This window comes from Gallus gallus, chromosome 7 (assembly GCF_016699485.2).
Source record: "Gallus gallus isolate bGalGal1 chromosome 7, bGalGal1.mat.broiler.GRCg7b, whole genome shotgun sequence".
Classification (NCBI taxonomy): domain Eukaryota; kingdom Metazoa; phylum Chordata; class Aves; order Galliformes; family Phasianidae; genus Gallus; species Gallus gallus.
In genome coordinates, this window is record NC_052538.1 from 2,628,401 (window position 1) to 2,653,160 (window position 24,760).

At 43.3% G+C, this 24,760-nt stretch overlaps 2 protein-coding genes across 68 annotated transcripts in view; both read left to right on the forward strand.

The window, feature by feature from the left end:
- The window catches only part of MAP2 (microtubule associated protein 2), a 191,797-nt gene extending 187,071 nt beyond the window's left edge, over window positions 1-4,726 (forward strand). For all 50 annotated transcript variants that reach the window (XM_015289316.4, XM_015289335.4, XM_025152487.3 and 47 more), the window contains one exon: window positions 619-4,726. In XM_015289316.4, coding sequence (XP_015144802.2) covers window positions 619-834 — 216 coding nt within the window. In that variant the 3' untranslated portion in view covers window positions 835-4,726. The remainder of the gene's footprint in view (window positions 1-618) is intronic.
- Window positions 4,727-11,406: 6,680 nt separating this feature from the next.
- UNC80 (unc-80 homolog, NALCN activator) overlaps window positions 11,407-24,760 on the forward strand; it is a 121,114-nt gene continuing 107,760 nt past the window's right edge. For all 18 annotated transcript variants that reach the window (XR_003076286.3, XR_003076288.3, XM_025152710.3 and 15 more), the window contains exons 1-5: window positions 11,407-11,626; window positions 12,857-12,905; window positions 20,109-20,265; window positions 20,888-21,186; window positions 24,198-24,321. Coding sequence is in view for 16 of the 18 variants with exons in the window: in XM_025152710.3 (XP_025008478.2) it covers window positions 11,535-11,626; window positions 12,857-12,905; window positions 20,109-20,265; window positions 20,888-21,186; window positions 24,198-24,321 (721 nt within the window). In the remaining 2 variants the exon portion in view is untranslated. The remainder of the gene's footprint in view (window positions 11,627-12,856; window positions 12,906-20,108; window positions 20,266-20,887; window positions 21,187-24,197; window positions 24,322-24,760) is intronic.

A 24,760-nucleotide genomic window follows, 5' to 3' on the forward strand; every position in this document is an offset into this window, starting at 1 on the left:
GTGTGCCTTCAGCCCAAATTCTTCTGTGACATTTCTAGAGCTGTGAAGGGCTGTAAGTTGAGTAGGAAACATCATTTTGTTCTGCATCAAACCTGTTCACGTGCCACTTGTTCCCTGTGGAATTTGGAATGATCAGGCTCACATCCCCAGCTAAGATTAATGTGAACCTTGTAGAAAAACTTCCTGTAGTTTGTGCCCTGGCTTTCCATCTAAAAATAACTTTGTTTGGATCCATTGTATGGCATAGGTATGATACAATAAGCTTGTAGTGTGGCTATCCTAGAGGACTGCTCTATGAAACAGAAGGAAAACATCTTGAAAGTACAACATTCCCACAAGCATTTGAAAATACAGATTTCAGAAACGAATCACATAAAATGCCTACCAATTTCATATAGCTAGGAACAGTGCTCCTGCTAGTTCAGGCATCCATCAGAGACAGAAATATTGAGAGGATATAACACGCATAAACAAAAGAGAAAATCGTCTGTTTCAATACTTCTAGGAACTAGAGAAGCTTCAGTCCTTGTAAGTGTTGTTAAAAAAGGAGACGCAAAGCTGTATAATGAGAAAATTTGTTAAATATATCATGTGTTAAACTCTGCTTTTCTGCAACAGATTGACAGCCAGAAACTAAACTTCAGAGAGCACGCTAAAGCCCGTGTCGATCACGGGGCTGAGATCATCACGCAGTCACCAGGCAGGTCCAGCGTGGCTTCACCACGCAGACTCAGCAATGTCTCATCCTCTGGAAGCATCAACCTGCTTGAATCACCGCAGCTTGCTACCCTCGCTGAAGATGTCACGGCAGCCCTCGCTAAGCAGGGCTTATGAATTCGCTCATTTTGCGTCGTATGAAGTAATAATATTTAGGCATGAGCTCTTGGCAGGAATGGGCTCAGAGCAGGTGTTACATTCATTTTTACCATGTCTAAAACTAAGTCACATCCTAAGACTTGTAGTTACCATACAGTTAAACAAACAAACAAACAGATAAATATTACTAGATGCAGAAATTGGCCTGATCTCCATTTACAACAGGAAGACACTGGCTTTATATATGGGTATACAACTGCAGTATGTTACATTGGACAATTATTGTTGCTCTGCTCTGTCTTGCATGGAGTACCGTACTACAATAAAATGCATTTTTACCTTTCATGTGCCTGAAGGCCATCCATCTCTTTCTGAAGAGCCTTGTTAATATCCCAAGTTGCTCATTTCACTGTTCTGTTGAAAGATGGGGAAAAAAAAATGAAAAACTGCCCATTGTAAGTTATTACAGGTTAGATTAAGAGTCTGCTTACCAGAAGGAAGGGCATATAGAGAAATTCAAGTTTAATTAATTAAAAAAAGTGATATTTTGTATAAATGAGTAGAACAAAAGTTGAATTAAGTTATTAACATTTTTTTGGACCTGGATAATTATGTCGGTGTATAGCTGATAAAGCCAATAAATTATTTAACTAATAACTAAAACTGTTAGTTGAAAACATTGAATCATGCTTGGGGAAGTGACTTAAAAAAGCTGCTGAAAGCAAGCACTTCCACCCCAATGGACTTGTGTCTGATTAGGAAGTTGGTTAAGCGGCTAGATTTGTGTAGTCACCATCAGTTTCACATCCTTTCCATCTGTTTGATACAGTATTATAGATATATATTTCTCTGTGGCCATTTGTGAGACGCCCTCTTCATATACTTGAATATTCTACTTTATTCACAGTATCTGTGTCTCTTGCACCCTTTGGTGTTGCAATTTTAGGTATGTAAAAGTAGATGTTAGCAGGGTTTTTTTTCCCCTATTCATAAAAATACATTTAAAAAAAAAAGATGAAAACTTTTAGCATGAAGTTGCTTTCTGTAACAACTAAAAGCCGTGACCCTGTTTTAGTGCCAGATGCAAGTCTCTTCTGTGATGCTAGAAAAAGGATTCCTTCCCTCCTCCCTTCCTTTCTTCACAAAGATATGATTTTTGTGGGGTCCAGAAGTTTGTAAAACGGTCTCCAAAGATGGCTGGGTTTGGATTCTGGATTTTTATTAAATCCAAAATAGTTTGGGTTTGGCTTATTTTTTTTTAAACTCCTGTAGTAACAGCAAATGTTAGATTTATTTATTTCTTTTTTCTTTTGCTAAAGTTGAAACAGAAAAAAGTATTAAGGTGACGTTTCCACTCCTTCAGTGATATCTTATGTATACGCTCAGGCACTCAGATAACAGTGATAAACATAACAAGAGATGCCTGTAAATTATAGCACGTGAGTAAATAAATTGAGCTCCCTAGACTGGGTTGCTGTAGTGATTAATCAGTAAATAGGGCATCTTAAAATCTGAGCAAAGTGGGATTATATTGACTAATAAAAAGTATAAGAAAAAGTGTGCATAAAAAGGGCAGAGATATATAAACATCCAATCTAATGGAGTTACCTGCGAGAGCTCCAACACTGTCTTATGGACACTAAGAGAACACTGAAGGTAATATGGGAGTATTACTCATCGGCAGATAATAATCTGCTGATTCTATATGTACAGTAGACATTATGAAATGACCAGTTTACATTCTTGCAGATTGTTTGATCTTTTCCTTTTGAAATCTCTTAACTAAACTTTGCACTGTCAGTTGAGCTATACTTGATACATGTATTAGGTTAACATTGTGTGCTGGAAGCTTTTTATCTGTTCTTTTTGCTCCTTAATTTGTACGTGTGCGTGTGTGTGTTGGGTTTTGAACCAAAAAGACTCTAGAGAACATTCTTATGTCTGTGAAGAAGCATTCTAATAATTAATAGCACAGGGTTCCACATGATTCAGGTTGCAAATGCACGGTTACTTGGCAGTAAATCTTCAGTGGACCAAACGAGGACTTTGGCTAAGCTGTCACGTAATATAAAGACAAAACAAAATTAAGACGACAATAAATTTTACTGCAAATGTTAGCCCAACACACAACATTTCAGCACTGCAAAAAGCTTTATCACACTGTAAAATTCCTAATACTGTTGGTAAGTCAGTTGTTTTATACAAAGGACAGTGAGCTTGGAACCATGCTAAATGGGTTCTGATTTCTGCCTTGTATTTGTTATACTCTTGTGTAATCATATGAATTCACATGGAAACAATGTCAAGAGAGATGCATTAAAAGCCTCTTCCCATTTTTTCCAGGAAAGCAAAAGACAGAAAGAAAAAAAAAACAACAAAAACTACTATAACAGTATTTACATCACATTGCTCTGATCACACAGTCGATATAAATGAGCCTTGCAGTGTGGTTTTTTTTACGCCTTTTGCAAATGTGGGAGAGTCTATGGTACTACCGAACCTCAGCTTCTCTGAAGCTGAACACCAGCTAGTGAGAACAGTGTTATTGAGGTGTTTTTTTTTAATTCTGCTTTTAAAATTGACATACTCTAGGTAATGATGTTTAGTTAATCCACCTACGAGTACAAAGTTAGAGTGGTGTAACGCACCAGGACATTTATTTCATGCATTAAAATGAGCTTTCTTGTCTTGATTCAAGCAAAGACCTTTGTAATTGTAATCATCCCTCCATAGAAAGAATCCTAGGACGCTGTGGACTTAGATGAAGATAAAAGAGATTAAGAGTTTGTGCTGTTAAAAAAAAAAAAAAAAAGTTGTTACATGACTCTAGATGTTCACTGAAAAACTTCATATTAATCTTAATTTATCAAGAAGAGGGTTGGTTTTTAAAGGAAGAAACTGTTTTGTAAATATGTAATGCCCACTTAAACAAGACAGAGCCAGCTTCCTGGAAACTGCATCCATTGTTTCTTTTCCACAGGCTTGTTCAGCCAGCAGGTACACTGGGTGTCTGAGACCCGACTTTGTAACAAAGCAGAGATAATCCAGGGAAATGAAACAGCAAAACCTGTTGGGATGGCTACGGGAGAGCCCCAAGTTAATAATCTGTAAAGCTGTAGAGACAAAAGGGGCTTCTGCCCCATCCGCAGACTCCTGTTTCTGTGTAACCACAAGCAGAAAGAAATCCAAGGTGAGCAAACCTCTGTCCAGCACTAATAAGGGAAAAACTAATAGCGATGAGGATAATTCTGTGCCCATTAGGGCCATGTATATGTTCACTGTACAGCAGTAAATGGTATCATCCATTCAGTGCTATGCTAAGGTACAGTAGTAACCTCATCGTGACTGCTTACAAATAGACGCTTGCCTATCTACACGACCCAAGGGGAGTCTGAAGGCAGCCTGTGTGGGCTACCACACGTGAGCAGCAGTTTTTGCCACGCTGGACCGAATACCTTTCCAAACCCAAGCACTCATGTCCCTTCAAAGGCAAACGCCTTGAAGAGCTGATCACGTTCGCTCTGAGAACCGAAGCAGGTAGTCTAGCCTAGGTGTGTAGAGTTCATTGCTCGTCAGACCGCTAAAGCAACTCCCGCTGCAACTCCAGCAATTCCCACTGCAGGAAAGTAAATTAGTTTCACACTTGGAAAAATCAAGCATATAAAAGCCACTTCAACTTTAGCAAAGAGAAAAAGCCAACGAATGAACGTGCTGTATGCTGGGATTTCAAGGAATGCAGTCTGCTGTTACAAACCTGTGTTTTTTCTGATAATTCTAGAGCCTGTTACCATAAAAAGAGGCATTTCTTGAATGGCTGGTGGTAGGTAGTTCATGTTTTTCAATCCGATTTGCAATTGTATTTGTTGCTGTATAGTGATTGTTTTGCAAAATAAAATCGCTTGTCATCTAATGGCTCGTGTGGGTTTGCCCTGTTTATGATGCAGCGCTGCGGCACGTACCACATACCCCACATACCTGCTGCCATCGCTGGCAGTGGGTTCTGTCAGAGCAGGCTGAGTCCCATTACTGACAAAATGTCAGCTTTTACTCATAGCAGAGCAAGATTTTCCAGCGTTGTGTGAATAAATTCTCTCAGCTACTGGGTCCCGCCGTGTGTGCAGCAGCTAAGCCCTCCTGACGGAGCGTCCGCTCCCCCTCGAGCCGCTGCTCCGACGGGACGCCGTTCCCGCCCTTTCCCCACAGCGCCCTTCAGCGGCAAAGCAGCGCCTCGCGCCTCCGGGGGGCTGCAAAGAGCGCGAGTCCGCGCGGCGACCGTTAGTGCTGTGAGGGGAGAAGATTCGGCGGGAAGGCGCGGAGCGGAGCGCTGCTCCCGCCTTGAGGGGCTCGGCTGGCCGCGAGTGAGGGGTGTACGCGGCCCCCGCGTACCCGCCCCCCGCAACCTGGTGCTTCGAATGGACCAAAGGTAACGGGAGCTGTGGGCGGTGGAATTTGAAGGGGATCGGGGAAACATCCCGCAGTTGGGGGGGCTGCTTGAGGTACTTCGTTCCTGCGGGGCCATGGGGGAAGCGGAGCTCCATTAGAACTACGAGGAGCAGAGCTCACGTGTCAGCTGCAGGGAGGGAAAGGATTGAGAACAAAAGGATTTAAGCACTTGCAGCTGGAGCAGCAGTTGAGGACAGGTGATAGGAACTCACTTCGTTTTATCCCAGGGAGTGAAGAAGAGATGGTATTTGCGACACTCCTTGTGCTGCATTGGTAGTGCACTGTGGATGGTGTGGTAGTTTACTAACAAGTGCTATGTTGGAGCACTGTGCTGAGTAGGAGCTGTCGATGAAACCTTTATTAGCTATGGAATGCTGGGAGCCCAGGAATCCTGCTGCCATGTTTGCTGGTGCACAGGGGGGTCTCCCCCTCTGGAATGGAACAGGAGAGTCCCACTGTTTTCCTCCAGGAAAAAGGTGATGGATTGGTGTGTTTGAGCTCTCGTTTGGGCTTCTTTTGTATTCATTTCTTGTTTGTTTGCATTTTTTTTAATTTATTTTCAAAAACAAATCAGGAGCCCTTAACTACCTTTCTGTGTAATCTCACTGTGTGTGCATTCACATGTGGCTGGTGCAGTCAAGTGCTAGCTAACTGCAGGTGAGAGGGCTGAGAGTGAGCACAGGGCTAGCAGCTGGGGTGTGAGTAGGAGACCTCAAGTCTGGATGAGGATATTGGTGTGTGTGTGTGAAAGAAGTGTCTTGTCTGCAACAGTCTCTATGGCTGGCTGTGCCTTGTGAGTATGTGTGCATCTCTGGGATGCAGGCAGAACTTTGCTGCTGGGTTGAGTCTTCAAATGAGAAGGCAGCAGCCCTGCCCATTGGCCTGGGATGGAGACTCCCTGAGCTCCAGAGACCAGGCAGAAGGAGACCCCAGGCTCAGGAGTGGTAGGAGGAGGCAGCTTTTTATGGTATCCTTTAACACCTTCTCCATTTGAGATCATGATTCTGATCTCTTCTGTGTCTTTCTTCTCCTGTCTTGTGTATTTATATTAGTTGGCACTGATCTGAGAAGCGGTACACAAGCTTGAGGCAGGTGTGATAGAAATGGTTTTCCCTGAGCAAAAATATTAGATTTTAGGAAGATTGAATTAAGGTCCTTCACATTTTGTTCTGCTTATTCTTGCTTCTGCCTGACTCCAGCTTTTTCCTGTCAGCCCAGTTTTCTTTCAGGCAGCTGTTCTCCACTGATGTGATGTTATTTCCCAGGAAGGGTAGGGAGATAGTGAAAGCAGCTCTGCAGAGTCAGCTGCCATAAGTCTGTCTACCCAGGCTTCCAGCTGCTTGTTCTGGGAGGCCTGATGCAGTGGCACAATGTGATTGTTTAGTGTTGAACTAAGTGATGTTGGAGGGATGTTGGACTAGCAAAAAAAAGCATGAGCCTGAACTCCAGGAAAGAGCTGTCTGCCTCACTAAGGGTTCTGCAGGCTGCATCTGATGAGCTTTTGGAAAAATGCAGGGCCAGATGCAGGAACACCTTCTGTATGTCCTGAAGCTGGGTTAACTGTGAAACCAAAGGGAGCTGGCAAAGATGGAGGGTGTATTGCATTGACAGAGTTGGAAAGACTTCTGCAGGCGTTAATTGTATTTTGCAAAGATGCTCTGTGCTCATCAGTACAGTGTGTTATGACCTCTGAGATGCAGCTAATGTGTGCTGATTTTGCTCAATCCCTAAACCAACTACCTGCATTTCTTATGCTTCAAGAAGTTAGGCAAACAGATTCTGACTGCTGCAGCTGTGCCGTGGAGGGCAGGCAGACATCCTAGCAGCTTCCCTGTCACCTCACTTCCTGCAAGCCTAATCCACAGCAGCACTAGCAGGAAGTGCTGTTTGGTAATGAGTAAACACAGAGGCCTTTCTGAGGACTTTGTTTATCAAACTTAGCATGCTACGTTGACCTTCTCTCTTGATTTTTGTTGTTTTTGTTGTCTGCATCTTGTTTGTTTCAACAAAAGCCACATGTACAATATTAAATACGAATTAAGAAAAGCAGAGGACTGGCTTGGAGGGCACCACTGTAGTCCCAGTACTTGGGTACAATCAAATGCTGCCTGTGAAGCCGAGAGCCTCTGCTGCATACTAAATTTCTGTACAGAGATAAGTAAAATCTTCTGGGCTGTCACTTTTTATCTGCTCTTATATACGTAATTCCCTAGCAGCAAGCTGGTTCACTTGCATAGATAACAGCACCTCAGGTTTGTGTGTCCCTCATGGGATGCGTCCCCAAGGATATGAAAAATAACAGGAAGGGATTCTTTAGATACATTGGGCAGAAAAGACAGGCAAAGGAGAGTGTACCCCCTTTGAAAAACAAGAAGGAAGACCTGGCTTCCTCAGGCATGGAGAAGGCTGAGGTACTTAACGAGTTATTTGCCTTGGTCTTCACTGCCAGTTGGACGTCCCATGCTTCTTGTGTCCCTGAACCCCTAGGTGGGAGTTGAGAGAGCAAAATCCATCCCGCTTTAAGATAAGAGCAAGTCTGAGACTACCTTATGAGGCTAAATGTGTACAGATCTATGGGTCTAGATGACGTGCATCCCAGGGTACTGAAGGAACTGGCTGATGAGTTGCCAAGCTGCTCTCCATCATATTTGAAAATCTGTGGCTGTCAGGTGAAGTCCCCAGTGACTGGTAAAAGGGAAACATCACTCCCATTTTTAAGAAAAGGAGAAAGGAAGACCCGAGGTACTGCAGGCTGATGAGCCTCACGTCTGTGCCTGGGGAGATCATGGAGTAGATCCTCCTGGAAGAGATGTTAAAGCACATGCTAAATGAGGAGGTGGTCTGAGATGGTCACCATAGCTTCAGCAAGGGCAGATCGTGCCCAGCCAATCTGGTGGCCTTCTATGATATAGTGATAGCTTTGGTAAACAAAGGAAGGCAGCTGATGTTATCTATATGGACTTAGGCATTTGACATGCTCCTGTACCACATCCTTATCTCCAAGTTGGAGAGAGACAGGTTTGAAGGGTGGTCTATTCAGTGGATAAGTAGTTGATTGGATGGTTGTGGTCAAAGCGTTGTTGTCAGTGGTTCTGTGTCCAGGTGGAGGCCTGTGATGATTGGTGTCCCCTGGGGATCGGTCTTTGGAGTGATAGCTTTTAACATATTCATCAATAACATGAATGATGTGATTGATAGCAACCCTTAGCAAGTTTGCTGATGGCACTAAGCTGAGTGGCGCAGCTGACACCTTAGAAGGAAGGGATGCCATCCAGGGAAGCCTGGGCATGCTTGAAAAATGAGCCCATGAGAACCTGATGAAATTTAACAAGGCTAAGTGCAAGATGTTGCACTTTGGTCAAAGCAATCCCAGGTGTACATACAGACTAGGAGAAGAACTTGAGAGCAGTCCTGCAGATAAGGACGTGGGGATCCTGATGGGCAAAAAGCTGGACGTGGGTTGGGGTGTTGCCTTCAAAACAAGGTGAGGTTAACATTGGCTTCTAGCCACTCAAAGTAATATAGAAGCATAGAATCATAGAATAGTTTGGGTTGGAAGGGACCTTTAAGACCATTAGTTCCAACCCCCTGCTATAGGCATGGACACCTCCCTCTAAACCAGGTTGCTCACAGCCCCATCCAGCCTGGCCCTGAATGCTTCCAGGGAGGGGACATCCACAATCTCACTGGGCAACCTGTCCCCGTGTCTCATTGCCCTCACAGTAAAGAATTTCTTCCTGATATCTGGTCTAAATCTACCCTCTTCCAGTTTAAAACCATTTCCCCTCATCCTGTCACTACCTGCCTTATAAAAAGTCCCTCCCCAGCTTTCCATTGGGGCCCCCTTCCGTTACTGGAAGGCTGCTATAAGGTCTCATTGGAGCCTTCTGTTCTCCAGGCTGAAGAGCCCCAGCTCCCTCAGCCTGCCCTCATACGAGGGGTACTCCAACCCTCTGATCATCTTTGTGGCCATTGTCTGGACCTGCCCCAACAGCTCTATGTCCTTGTTTTGGGGGCTGCAGAACTGGACACAGTACTCCAGACGGGGTCTCCCAAGAGCAGAGCAGAGGGACAAAATCAACTCCCTCGACATGCTGGTCACACTTCTCTTGATGTTAGGATACAGGATGTCCAGGATACAGTTGACCTTCTAGGCTGCAAGCGTGCATGGCCAGCATGTGTTTAATCTCTCATCAGTTGACACACCCAAACCCTTCTCTTCAGGGCTGCTCTCAAGCCATTCTCCACCCAATCTGCACTTGTGGTTGGGATTGCTCTGACCCAGGTACAGGACCTTGCATTTGGCCTTGTTGAACATCATCAGTTGTGCAAGGTCCCACTTCTCAAGCCTTTCCAGGTCCCTCTGGATAGCATCCCTTCCCTCTGGTGTGTCAACTGCACCACACAGCTTGGTATCATCTGCAAACGTGCTGAGGGTGCTCCTCAGCTGCCCATATCGCCTACAAAGATGTTAAATAGCACCAGTCCGAACAGCGATCCCTGAGGAACACCACTCGTCACTGGTCTCCACTTGGACATTGAGCTGTTAACCACAACTCTCTGAGTGTAACCATCCAGCCAATTCCTTATCCAGCGAGTGGTCCATCCATCAAATCCATTTTTTTCCAACTTGGTGACCAGGATGTCATGCAGGACAGTGTCAAGTGCTTTGCACAAGTCCAGACTGATGATGTCAGTTGCTCTTCCTTTATCCACTGATGCTGTAGCTTCATCACAAAAGAGCACCAAGCATGACTTACCCTTGGTGAAACCGTGTTGGTTACCACCAATCACCTCGTCTTTATTTTCCATTTGCCTTAGCAGAGCTTTCAGGTGAATCTGCTCCATGATCTTGCCAAGCACAGATGAGAGACTAACAAATAATAATCTCATACGCCACCTCTCGGGTTTAGTGCTGGTCACACCTTGGTGAAATTGGAGAATCTGCACTTTTGGAACTCCATGCTTTTCTATCTGTTGGTATCTTCTTCATTCTCTGTTTTTTTTCTCAGTGTGCAGAAAGTCCTGTCACTGCAAATCTCAGTACAGGTGAAGGTGTTGAGGTGTCTTGTGGCAGTCCGTTGTTGGAGAGCAGTGGTCTGCACTCAAAATGCAGGTTTGGCTAGCACTGCAGGTGGCAACACAGTTGGTTGTTTCCATTGAGCTGGAGCACAGTGGCTGTTTCAGCTAGCTGCACCAGCTTATGTCTGGGAAGTATCTATTGGATTAACCTTTCTTTTACATTCCTTCTGTTTTTATCACCAAGATAGACACTTGGCTCTCTGATGTATCCCTTGTAGTAGGAAGCTGTTAAAGATTATTGTGCTGCAAACAGCGTACTTAAAGAATGCCTTCTTTGGTTCTTGCCTAAGTTGTAGTAACTGTTACCTTATACATTTATTTGTCTTAACTTCAGATGCAAATTAACACAGATCTCCATCTGCCCGGCGTCCTGGCCAGGTTTGGCCCTTCTTGCTGCCAAAGCAATGGCCAAAGATTGAAATGACCAAAAATTGAAAGACCATCAGAAATACAGCTTCGGCTTGTCAGAACACCTCTCCTTAAACTTGTCGTCATTTCTTACACAAGCAGTATGATTTCATGCTATTCATTTATTTCTGAGCAGCCTTATTGCTCTCATCATTCTGGAGATGCACAGGTACCTGTCCTTCCAGCAACCTCCCTCTGTGTTGGGAGGTCTCCTGCCTAGGTAGATGGAGGACAACTTGGCCTTCAGTGATGCAGGAGCTCAGCAGCTCCAAGCCTTAGTTCCATCGGGGCAGGAGGAAGCGGGAGAGACGCTCTGCTAACCCAACCGGCTGCCCTGGGCATTCCCAGCTGCACGTCGGGCCCCCCAACTTGCCCGTCCAAGGCTGGGCGAGGTGGTGGGGGCTGCGGGAGGGGGCTTCGCGCCCGGCTTCGCTGCGGGACGTTGGGCGGGGCGGGCCCGCCTGGCGCCCCCCCCCGCCCGCCCCTGTCACCGCCTGCCGGCGCGGCTCGCGGAGCCGGAGCTGTCCACAGAGGGAGGTGCTGAAGGCAGGGAGGAAGCGGAGGGACGCGGACATCTTCGCTCCCCTAATTTCCTCCCTGCCTCCTGCAGCCATTTTGCACCACCGAGGCTGGAGGAGGTGCAAGGGGGGGGGGGGAGGGGGGGTGAGCTGTAAGCAATGAAGGGAAAGGGATAAAGAGTTATGGAGAGCCAGGAGGCAGCTATGGGAGACACCGACTACTATGTCTGCTAAGACTGGCTCACAGCAGCAGCTGTCATCAGCATCATGGTGAAAAGGAAAAGCTCAGAGGGTCAGGAGCAGGAAAGCGGCCGTGGTATCCCTCTGCCCATCCAGACCTTCCTATGGAGGCAAACCAGGTGAGAGCAGCATGCTTAGGATACAGCTGCAACAGGGTGGTGGGGGGGAGGCAGGCAGGCCAGCTGCTGCCCAGTGCTGGGTAGGAAGCAGTTACTGCAGCTGCACTATGAAGGCGTGTAGCAAGCTGTTCTTATTTGCACTCCATGCAATGCAATCTGTGTGTATTGGGTATGGGAGAAGGACGCTGGCAGTCCCAGAAAGCTTCTCAATTTGACTTTAAAATATCTATGTGTATATGTGAGCACCTCACCCCTCGTTGCTGCTCTTTCTCCGTGTTTTAAGAGGACTTCTGGAGCTTAGGTGCTAGAAGCAGTGTCCCCTGGTGCTGCATGGGTCTCGCGGTTCTGCCTGTATCTGTTTTTGCAGCCATTCTGGAAGTGTAATCTATGCTTTGAGAGGTCAACATGCAGACAGATACGTCAAAGTCTCACTCTGTTTCATTGGATTGGAGAGAAATGATGTGTGAGGGGCAGGCTGAACGTATAGCTGGGGCTTTGTGTTCCTTGTGAATGCTGTCTGTTTCCTGTCTTGCAGGAATTCTAAACTGAAAACATTGCGGGAGCTGTGGGAGAGGGTGGAAGGTTTGAAGGTTGTGGCTCTAATTTAAGACCTCAGTCACAAAATCCCATTACCCCACAGTTTCATCCTTTAAGAAATAATATGTAATAATCTGATCTGTGTGGGGGGTGTTTTTTTTGGTTTTTTTTTTTTTTTTTTTTTTTGGTGTGTAACCAATTCCATTCTGGAGGGAAATGACAACAGAGGGTAGATGTTCTCTAGCTACAGGATGAAGGCCTGCTTTTCATAACAGGCCTTCCAAATCAGTGGTTGTGGAGGAAAATACGTGATACAAAACTGGCAAGTTGTTCCCTAGCTTAAAATACACCCAAGGCAAAGTTCAGTAATATGTAAGTGTTAAGCAGAACATTGTGAAAATCTTTCAGTGAGGTAAAATGGCTGAAAACTGTCTAATAGAAGATTTAATCCACCCTCAAGAAAGGTCCTGAAAGGTGATAGCACTTGGCAGATGTCATCAACAGGTATCAGGACATTCTTTTGGCTTCGTCTTTCTTTAAAATATAAGTTTTGACATGAGAAGATTTTGCTAAATTTGCAAAATTTGCATTTTGCTAATCTTCTGACATGAGAAAAATCCTAAAAGTAACTAAGCAAAACTCCTGCTTGAAGTACTGGGCCTCCAATACTTTTTTTCTTTTTTTCTCCTTCAGTGCATTTTTAAGACCTAAGCTGGGGAAACAATATGAAGCTTCCTGTGTGGTACGTACCTGGTTTCAACTCTTATTGGTAACTAATGTTTAATGCAACTTGACCTGGCCATGGCGGTTGGTCAGCAAGCCTTTCAACTCACAGGAGAGACCATTTAGCTTAATTTTGTACTTCTATCACATGAAAGATTTGAAATCTTTTCCTGTCTAGAGAATTTAGAAATCGTGTCCACCTTTTGACAGTAAGTATATATTTAATGTTGATATTAGTAGTTCAGCTGACACAGTGAAGTACAGTGAAGGCAGGCTGAGCTTAGACAGTCTGGGTCTAATCTTGCAGTTCGTCATGGGTGCATGGGCTTTTGGATGAAATTTGTGTCATTTCAGTTTGTGATTACTGGAGTTAAAATATTGAAAATCTAGCAGTTGCTAACAGCAAGCTTTAAAAAGACTTTCTCTCATTGTGCAAAATGAAAATGCATCCTCCATTGGAAAAGAGAGGACCATATCTTAGCATAATTGAAGGGATTATTATGCTGATGCTGATAACCCTTACTTTTAGGTATATTTAGTATAAAACCTCAATCAAGCATGTGAAGAGAGAAAGGGAAGACATGCAGCAAGTTCAAGTAAGATGGTTTTCTACGGAGCTGCACAATTTCTTCAGCTGTTGCTTATCTTTGGTTGACTTAAAGTACATTAAGCAGTTGCAGCCAAACCTGACAGACTGGAAAAATGCGGTCTGGACATGTATCTTAATAGTTTAAAGTACTTAGGTCTCTCTGCAGCAATTTCCTGACTTCCTTCTCACAAGACATTAAACTGGAGAAGCCCTTGCTACTGCTGACAAGATTTTTCTAGGAAATCCATAAATTTTTCAGGGTTATTCCTAGATATCAACTACTGACAGAGGACTCTTGTCTTATTGTGTTGCTGGGTGAAATGCGTAGTCGTTCTGGCGCAATAAGCTCGAAGCATCATTGCTGGTCTATACTAGTTACAGCTCAGAGGATATGAAGTGGAGCTTGTTGCCTTACATCATTGTGGGAGTCTCAGAAGTGTAGAAGAGCCATGCCTTGGTGAACCTCTAATTTGAGATTACAGCTCCACCAATGAGTTAATGTTCTCTGTTTCTGTTGGGTAGAGGGACAGAACTTCCTTCTCTCTTCTACACTGATGTGTCTGTCTTTCTGTGACTCGTGCTTCATGCTGTGCTATTGAGAGCAGCTGTTCTCTGTCCCTCAGGTTGATTCCAAATCCTGTTTCTTGTATAAGCACCTACCACAATCCACTAAGTGTAAAAAACAGCAAGAGAACATAAGTTACACGTTTCAGTTGAATGAAAATGACCTCTGAAAAAATGATCAGAAAAAAAGGTGGTCTTTGGGCTTTGGGGGTGGTCCTGAAGTGTTTGGGGGTACAGCTAGTACCAGGACAATCAAACCATGCCTTCCCTGCAGGTCAGGGGGCTTGCTGCAGGCCTTCCTTCTGCATTTGCCTTGGAGTACCCCAGCCTGGATACTGTGCCGGCACAGTTGCATATTTACATGCTCTTGTCCTGGCAAAAAGCTTTGGTGCTAAAGAGTCACAGCTGGGCATGGATGAATTCAACATTTTTGTTTAAAACCAATTGCATAATGGGGCCTAAGGGTCATGATGCCATGATTTTTGTAGAAGCCACAAGGGTTAGGGGAGTTTAGTGTCTCAGGAGACAGGGAGAATAAAGAAATATGTTTACAGTGAATGCACAGAGACTGTATCAGTATTTTGAGGCCTTTTAAAAATATGCATAGCTCTTGCATCAAAATTCTATGTTTATGTTTGCAACTTCAGCTAGTTTTGATGAAGGCCTGGTCTGCTTCAACTGCTTATAGAAGGGAGAATTTGATTCTTCTCCTTCTTAACATAATCATTAAATAAGGCTAGAAAGCTTCCAAAGGTAGGGCTTAGTTTTGCAGAAATTATGCAGCCTGAGCTGTTGCATCTGCCACTTGTATTTGCTCTTTGGTTTCCTATCCCTGGCAGTGTACAGGAATGCCTGCCTACATCAACACCTTTCATGTAATCCAGCAGGATAGCAGACTCTTGCATGCACAAGTGAGATAGAAGGTATCTGGAGCTTGACAGGTAGTTGGCTTATCTGCTGAAACATCAGGCTGATTATCTGACACTGCTGTATTGACTAGCATGTCTAGAAATGTGGTGCACCTGATGTATGATCTGTCCTCTTTAAATTCTCTTGCCAGAATTGTTCTAGGCATGTCTATAGGCTGTTAACTGCCTGACACTGCAGCACAGTGTTGTCATGCATTCTGTTATTATTCTTGGCTCTGAACTTGCTGCACTAGATTTTGCTGCAAATTATGCATTGAGGAAGTAGGTGCTGGAGGTCTAGATTCAGTCATTACAGGATCTGGTCTGAAAGAGCTGATTGTATTCGGTTTTTGAGCTTTGCTATACAGTTCATAATTTTTAATACTTGTGAAAAATGTCTTGTTTTTCTTATCTAAACAATCTCACTGACTTCAATTAGTTTATAAACACTAGCCTTAAATGTGAAGACAAATAATCTTTTTCTGCCCCATGAGCTCCGCCACATTGTTTTACACTGTCTAAATGCCCTTGTACCTCTGTATGGATTAAATATCCTTCCTTCTCCCGCTTCTGAAGTTCCTCTGCCCTGATTCAATGTCATTTCTCAGCTGCCTGACTCAAAGCTGTAAATGACCTCAAAGGGAATGTATGTGAGTGGTATACAGAACCATTGTGTTTTTGGGGGGTGAGGGTAAGAGGCTTAGGGGATATATTTTGAATTTTTTCTCTTTGGATTACATTGGTGTGTTATCCACATTATTCTCATCCTAAATCGAAAACATAGCACCATACCAGCTAATAGAAAGAAAATTAACTCAGTGCTGCCTAAAACTGGGACGCGATGGGAGAACCCAGATGTGTTCTGGAGGACCTTGCAAATTCCAGGTTTCTTCTAAAATATTTATTTTCCTATGTGTTTTTGCAAATGTAGTGATACATTTCTGCTGTCACAAATGATTAAAGGATAGATGTGGAACAACATTTACAAAAAAACAATAGTAATGGTTGTGGAAGACTGAGTCTTTGGACACAGGAATTTTCTGTGAATAAAGTAGTTGGCACCTGTGCTTCATTGTCAATGTTTGTACCATGTTTAATCGTCTCTTTTGCTGATTTTACAATAGCCTTGCATTCATAAACCACAGAACCTGACTCTCTTGTTCTCTGAGCTCCTAGATTCATGTTTTAAGATTTTATAGAACACTGGTTTACTTGGAGGACCTTCCCTAGGCTAATAATACTGTTTGCCTCCATTTCAAGTTATCTCTAGTCAGTCTGAAGTGACACTAGTACTTGTTCTCTGCTTTCTACTGTGATGCAGCCCAAGCTTTGGATGAACAATTCAGCAGGAAAAATTCTGTGCAAGACAGAGCAAAAAAAAAAGAGCAAAAGTCCAATAACCCTAACCCTCCCGTCCTAGCTTACTGCTTGGATGTGGGTTTTTTTTTTTTTGTTGGTGGTGGTGGTGCTTTTTGTTGTTGTTGTTTGTTTGTTTGTTTGGGTTGTTTTTTTTTTCCTTCCTCTCCTTGAGTCAGGTCTTCTATGGCTACTTCTCTGGAGGAGGTCTGCAGCTCATCTAGCACTCCTTACAGAATGGAACTGGGAGGTGCCTTATGCAGTCTGCTGCAGGTACAGCTCCTCTGGCCTTAGAGCAGGGGTTAGCTCATGTAACTTGAGCAAAGTGTATAGGAAACTATGGCAAAGACCAGCCAGAAGCTGCTCTGTTCTGTATGCCTTCAGGCAGCTACCTGTTCCCTGTCCAGCAGGAAAGTGACACGCAGACTGATCCTGGTCACAAGGTATTTGACAGCACCTTTGTTTCTTGGTTGGAGAAGAGAGTAAAAGGAGAACAGCAGCAATGGGAAGGCAGCCAGACAAGACTGACCCCTATTCCCTGTGAAAACAGATGGTATCACCAGGCTAAAGGGAAATATGCATATGTAAGTGGCCCTGAGGGCCACACACACATCATTCCAAAAAGGGATTGCCTTTTTTTTTTTTTTTTCTTTAGCCAAGACATAGCACTGACTTTCTTCACTGTCACTTTGGCTTGTGTTATTTATCCTCTGACACATGGGCTGTTGCAGCCAGGGACTAGCTGCTGCAACCATATAGGTAACATTTTCTTAGCTTACTAGCAGTCCTGAGACTGCAACTCCAGATGTCCGTAACATTACCATACCCTTTATCTGATGCCCTTACAGAGAACTTGCTTCAGACACTCTCATTCAACCTTCTTGTTGAAGTAACTCCTTTCAGCTGTAGAAACAGTTGTGTAGTTCATGTGGGGTAGAAATTAGGTCTTAAAACCTGTACTGTCTGTAGCAGGTCCTGGGAACTAGAAAAAAAAAAGTCATTCCAAAGCAAAGAGAAAGTACTACAGGAGCCAAGGCTAACCTGGAGCCTTGCACATTGAGTGTTTGCTGTGAGCTGGACCTCTATGAAGAACTAGATGCAAATCCCATGAGACCATTTAGCCAGAGAATTATGTATTGCTGCTGTTGAGCTGCTCATTGCTGCCATAACCAGGAGCGAGAGTGATGCCGATAAGGTTCCACGCTGACAGTACATAGGTTGATCCAAATGTAATGTGTCCTATTTATTTCTATGGAAATAACAACAGATACAAAGATCATAATAACACTATTTAATAGAGAAAGATTCTCAGCTACAAAACATTGTTTTTAACAGTCACCACCATTAGCTGTGCATTTTTGCTAGTGTTAAACAAGAGCCTGCATGCTGCACTCATAAAAAAATCTGCATGAGTGGAGGTGACCATGCATTGCCACTGCTGAAATGTGCCACCCAGAAACTGTGCTCACATCCACTCTAGAAATGTTGATGAATATCAAGGGGTGCCATTTTTTCCCCATGGAGGATTTCAGCCTAGGAAAGAACAGAAGAATCGTGTGGCTTCATGTGGCTCAGAAAACAAAAACGTTGAAGTGAATATGTCTAATTTTAAAGTAACAGCAATTCCCTGGGTTCTCTGAGGTACCAAGAATGTGGGACAGAGCTTTCAGGAGGCAGCTGTTGAAGGACTTTCTCCCTGATGCCATTGAAATACCTGAAAACGAGTCTGAGTATAAAGTCAGAGCGTGACAGTGTGTCTCCTATCCCATTTCAGAACAGTGTTGCTGCATCCATTGATTTATTTTTTCCTCCTCTTGCTCTATAAATTGAGTAGCTTTGTCACTGTGCTAAAGTGTGACCTTATATGGGTTGTCTTTTCTACTGAAGGCAAGAAAATAATTTCTTTAGATAAGCCTGATTAGATGCTTAACAGGCCCTCTAGTGAGCTAATTCAGCTTGCTGGCCTGGTAGAAACTGTTTCCTTCTCTGCTGAACTTCGTTGTGGCCTGTGTAGAGGCTTGACTGCACTCAGCAAGCTCCAGAACTGACACAAGAATGAGGTGGGAGCATGTGACTGCAGCAATCGGTAAGGAATGAGGGGTGGCACTCTGACTCCTTGTGACAAAAAAGATGTCATATTTTTCAGTGGCCTTTTCAGACTCTGTGTTGTCCCTGACCATATGTTAGGCTCTCACTTTATCTTACTTCTGGGAGCACTTTGCTACTTTGTTTCCCTGTTTGTTAGGTAATCCCGATTTGGGATAGTTCTATATCTCTGTCCTAATGCATTTGTGATGTGTTTTTTATATGGTTTAATGATGTAGTTCCACTTTTGATGGTATACCCAAACCATAAACATGAGCACCTGGCTCCCCCCACCCCAGGCTTTCACAGCATTTGCCATTCTCCCCTTCATACCCCCTCATACCGTCTCCCCTTCTCTTACACTGTATGGTTGGAGCTAACGTGGAGCTTCAGTCATAGGCTGTAGGTCAGATAGATGTGCGTTTCTCTGCCTCCATGCTGACTAGAGCAGAGCCAGCTGTGATGGGGATGCTGTATTCCCATGATGGTGTGGCACTGTGCACGCACTGGCACATTCTGCCTCTATGCTGAGGAGCTTGTGTCTGTCCCTACCAGCAGATGTGGACACAACCCGAGAGGACAAGTACGCAGCTGCTGCATTATGCAGAAGAGTGCACATTACCACTGGTGCTTATGCTGTGCGTTGGAGTGGCTGGTCACTTAGGAGAGATAGCTTACTATTGCTGCCCTTTTAGCTTTTCTTTTTCTGTAATTAAGTCTATTCCTATTGCTGCTGCACTTTTACAGGAAAAATTGTTGTGACTAGTGTTGAAGGATAAGCTTTATGAATCTGGAGTGAGGGCATTTGAAGCACCCTTTAGGTCATGAATGCCAACAGTTACTTGTTTGCCAGGAGCTTGATGAAATTGGTGGAACAGCTTGTGAACAAATAGGTAGCCAGGAGGCTAAGCTAGTCTATGGCAAGGACACGCGTTACCAGTAACGTATTTCTTAGCTTTAGGAACTTCAGTGAAGGAGTATAACTGCTTTTGTTACCTATAATGAGATCTTTGTATCTGTTCAGAGGAAGAGCTTATTGAAATAGTTGGAGCAACTAACAATAAAGATCTTCCTGGGGGATTTCAGAGGCAGATCATCTTATTTTGTATTGCTTGAGGTGGAAATAATGAACTTGCTGCAGCCATCAGCTCTTTTAAGCATTCATAAAACCACTACATCATGGCTCACTGAAAATATTTGTATGCTATTTTTTGTGGCAGGGTGTGAAAACATTTCCTAAGGCACATATACCTTTAATGGATTGCCCTTTATGTTACACTAAACAGAAAGAGCATGTGTGTGTGAGAGAGAATAGTATAACCAGCTCTCAGCTCCCCAAACATAGGCTTCATTAGATCCTGTTACTCTCAGCAGGATCACTGGCATGCCAGATTAATGCCCAGCACAAGTGTAAGTCTGGTTTGATGTTGCTACTTACATATATATAATGTTTGCTTTTATTCTTTTTCGTTTTTATATTGAGTTTTATGTATATTTTATTGTTATATAGCGTGGCCCATTCATTTCCTAGCTGAGTGTGTCCACGTATATAGTGAGCTTTAGCTGCAGTCTGTATTTTACATGAAAAATATTCTAACTTACAATAAACTCTGTAATGAAAACTTACAGATTTTAAAGAGAATGGTGTATGTCATAGAAAGTATGTGTGGGAAGCTTTAGTGCTTTCTTTCTTTTTTTTTTTTTTTCCTCTCAATTGCAGTCTTTTGAAAGAGTTTTGGTAGAGAACAAGCTTCATGGACTTTCTCCAGCTCTCTCTGAAGCCATCCAGAGCATTTCTCGCTGGGAACTTGTCCAGGCTGCGCTCCCACATGTGCTACACTGCACTGCAACATTGCTCTCCAACCGAAACAAGCTAGGTTAGTGCTCATGTGAGTTCATTTTTCCATTAGTGAAACATAAATCAAAACATGAGATTGATGCTCAGCCTGCCACACAACATATCCTAGATCTAAGATTCTAACTAGGAATTCCAGTTCATTCTGTGTGTTATGTTTCATGATCTGTTCTCATTTATAACAGGGGAACCTGGGAGAGCTTTCCCAGTGAGATCAGTGGTCTGCTAGCTTTAGAAATCATGAGCTGAAGAGTCAAAGTAGTTCAGTGATATTTTGATAGTCATTTTCCAGGTACACAAGAGCTTAGTTTTAACAAAAACCTCACAGGGCTTGCTTATGTTTTGTCTTATTCAATGGGGTCATACAGATAAGGCTTTCAAGTTCCCATCTTTTAGGACCATGCAGTCAGTGTCTCTGCTACTGACATTTCAGTGTCCAAACTGCAAATGCTGTGAAATAAATGAGACTTGTAAATTAGGAGGTTCCAAATGTTACAAAACATAATGCTGTTTAATGGTAGAACTTCAATTTTCAAGCTCTCATTGTGAAGTTGGATGCCCAGTTTCCTGTGTGGGTATGAAATTCTCAAGAGTACCATTAATGGAAAGCCTGTGAGATACTGTGATGTGTTTTTCCCTTCCAGGTCATCAGGATAAACTTGGAGTAGCTGAAACAAAGCTTCTTCACACTCTTCACTGGATGCTGTTGGAGGCCCCTCAGGACTGCAGCAATGACCGATTTGGAGGAGACAGAGGTTCTAGCTGGGGAGGGAGCAGTAGTGCCTTTATCCACCAGGCTGAAAACCAGGGATCACCGGGACATCCCCGACCCAGCACCACGAATGATGAGGACGAGAACAACAGAAGGAAGTTCTTTCAGAACTCCATGGCCACCGTGGAGCTCTTTGTGTTCCTCTTTGCTCCTCTGGTTCACAGGATTAAAGTAAGTGGGACGCTACTGGGGTACTTGTGTGGAGACACCTCTGAGCAAAGAAAGAATGAATCTACCTTTGTGATTTTTTTGAGTCTTACTTTTAATTCAGCCTGCAGTGCACACTGGTTGACCACTACAGATGTTTTATCATGCTGGTGCAATACCACTGACATCAGAAGGGAATCCTTCCGGCAACATGAACAATCACTCTACCACGCATGCAGGCACAATTTATGTATACAGATTTATAATCTGAAGTGAGACGTTTCCATACCCTAGGAATGTCAAAGATCTGTGTCCCATATGAGTTCTGCAGAAAAGATGGCAAGCTTTAATGTGCTCCTCTGACTCAGTTGTTGCTCATAAGGGCCTTGCTAGCTTTTCAGAGATTCCACTGTGGAGCTGCTGCTGAGGTTCATTGTTGTCATTACTAATCATCTTGATGCTGATTGCCAAGATTGCTTTTTAGTGGTGTAAGCATGGAAGTGGCAGAGGCAATTAAGTATTCCTTTGTTCTGAAGTTAGAAGCAGAAGCAGGCTGCAAGGCTTCCTGTCTGCCAAAGTCCCTCTGTTGGTTTTATGCTGAGTGCATCATCTTTTCAGAGCTGTTGAATGAGGGCATTTTCTTCATGCTCTATCACCTGCCTCTTGTCTTTACCCTCTCTAGGGGGCTGCTGTTTAGTCCTTATGTTTCCAGTTAGGCTTTGAAAGAGAAACTGACTTGGGAGTGGGTGCTCACGAGGGTCTATAAAGTCATGAAGGAATGGAGGCTGTTACCAGTTGCGATACTGCCTTGTGCACTGCAACAGTTGAAGAAGGTGAAGTACAGAAGAGAAAGGACAATCTTTTAAATAAAGCAGGTGAAAGTGAGTCTGGAGAGCTAACTTCCTTCCCTAATTCTGCTACTGAGTGTCTGAACTATACTGCCCTACTTTATTTTTTTTTTCATAGTTGTTTACTAGTCCCCAGTTTTCTCAGTAAGTTATGGAGATGTGAGTTCTTTCCAGTGCTACACGCACTAGTGTGTACTGTCCTTTGAATTAATGAAATTAAGCTGGAGGCAGCCATAGCTGTTAGAGATTGAGAAAAGTGATTGTAAAACTTTTGGAAACCCAGTTATTTTCCATTTACAAGATGGAGTAACAATATCTCAAGTCGGCTTAGAAAAAAATGTAGAAAATGTCTAAAACTCTGAGATAATATAGTTAAGAACACTTGAAAAGCCCATGAAAGCACTTATTTCTGTCATCAGAGCAAAGATGAAAAAAGATAGGGTAAATGAGGCACATGACTGGCATGCTAAGTCAGTATTGTCCCCTCTGTTTTGTGGAGGTACAAGTCTCAGGGAGGAATATGATCTGATAACTAAAATAATGCATGCACTGAAGAAGGATGGTACTTTTGCAAAAGAAGGCCTAACTGATGGAATTTCCTGACTTCTGAGGGGGTTTGTGCATTTAGCAATGCAGTCTTAAATGAGACTTTTGGTGGGTGAGATGTAATCCTGCAATTTAACAACTGTAGTTAAAAGTGTTTGCAGATTACCTGAAGCTGGCAATGCAACATAAAAATGCAGTATGTTATTGCTGGCACTTCCAAACATTTTGCAATGTACTCCTTAGGAAAAAAATAAAACACAGCTAAAAACAACAAACAATTTATAACAAGGCTTATGAGCTCACTGTTATGAAATGGGACTAATAAAGAGTGGGGAATTGAAGGACGGGGGAGTGGTAAGCAGCCAGTTCTTGCCATTTTTTAGCTATCTGCATCACTGATTTCAGCCTGTGAGGCATGTGAAGTTAAGTCAACAGAAGACAGTGGTGCAGCTATAATTATTCTGCTATTACCAATGTTTGTGTGTGGCTTGTGGGGGATAGTTGGACTACACTAACTGTATTGACTCCTAATGTAGATCGGACTTTTGTTGAGGTAAGTGCACCTTGATCCTTCTAATATTTACTTGTCTGCAAATTTTTACAATTTCAACTACTTGCTTATGTGAAGTGATGATGGCTCAAGTGCTAGCTGCTCTGATGTCTCTAGAGACAGATCTCAAGTAGTAGCAGTCTTAATATTTGATAATTGTATGCTACTATTTCATAATAATTTGATACATTTAATATTACCTCGATTTCTGATCAGTGTTTTAATATTTATTATTCTTATTCTTTTTGGAGCAGTTCAGTGATGCAAATGCTAAGGTTATGATGAGATTGAATACTAAATATGAAGTTATATGTGGTTAGAAGGGATGCTAAGGCTCCTGACATAAAAATGGCCTTTCCTCTTATTGCTAAAGGTACTGGAAAAGAAGAGTTCACTAACTGGAATGAAAATTTAATTTGGAAAAAGCTTCTGTATATTTTTGTATTGAAAATTTTGTTTTCTCCTATGATGAGAGGTTGAGAGAACTGGGCTTGTTTAGCTTGGAAAAGAGAGGGCTCTGGGGAGATCTTATTGTGGCCTCCCAGTACTTGAAGGGAGCATATGAACAGGAAGGGGAATGGCTGTTTACGAGGGTGGACAGAGATAGGACAAGGGGGAATGGTTTTAAACTGAGACAGGGGAGGTTTAGGTTGGATTTTAGGAGAAAGTTTTTCACCCAGAGGGTGGTGACACACTGAACAGGTTGCCCAAGGAGGCTGTGGATGCCCCATCCCTGGAGGCATTGAAGGCCAGGCTGGATGTGGCTCTGGGCAGCCTGGTCTGGTGGTTGGCGACCCTGCACATAGCAGGGAGGTTAAAACCAGATGATCATTGTGGTCCTTTTCAACCCAGGCCATTCTATGATTCTATGAATTTTCCCCATTGTATTTTTATATCCGTGCTTGTAATGTATTAGTGTTTGCTGAGTGGCTTCAGTAGCCACTGAATTAGTGAATACCATCACAGAATGGCATGTAGTGCCACTTATTTCCCATATGATCTGTGCATCAGAGAAAGGACAATCCCTTTAAACTGAAAACAATGTTCTTTCATGTGAGCTATTGTGATTCAACCTCTGTTTGTCTTTTTAGGAATCTGACTTGACATTTCGATTGGCTAGTGGCCTTGTTATTTGGCAGCCTATGTGGGAACACAGGCAACCTGAAGTGTCTGCCTTCAATGCCCTCGTAAAACCAATCAGGAACATTGTTACAGGTCTGTGACTTTGCTGTACAGGTGGGAAACCTTTCCTTTGTTTGCTTGATGCTGTGTTATGTTCTGTAGCCATCGGATTTGAGGAATATGCTGATACTGCAGGAACAGGTCAAGCTTTTGAGAGTAGTTTCAGGCTGTTTCCATTTGGAGTCAAGTATCGTTTGCATAATATTTAATTAAGAGATGAGAGAGGAATAACATGTAGGAAATGAGAAACTCTCTAGTAAAGTTGTTGCTTTCTGTCAGCCTTGCATCTCTATTTCACCATGTCTTCCTTTGTTGCTAAGAAGAGTAAAGAGTATATCCAGCAGCAGTCCAACAGGGGAAGGTTTACCCCAGGCTGGCACTGACCATATTAAAAGCGAAGAGCACACAGCAGTCTATGTTCTCTTACAATCTGGAATTTTGGGTTTCACCATGTTATGAAAATAAAGAAAGT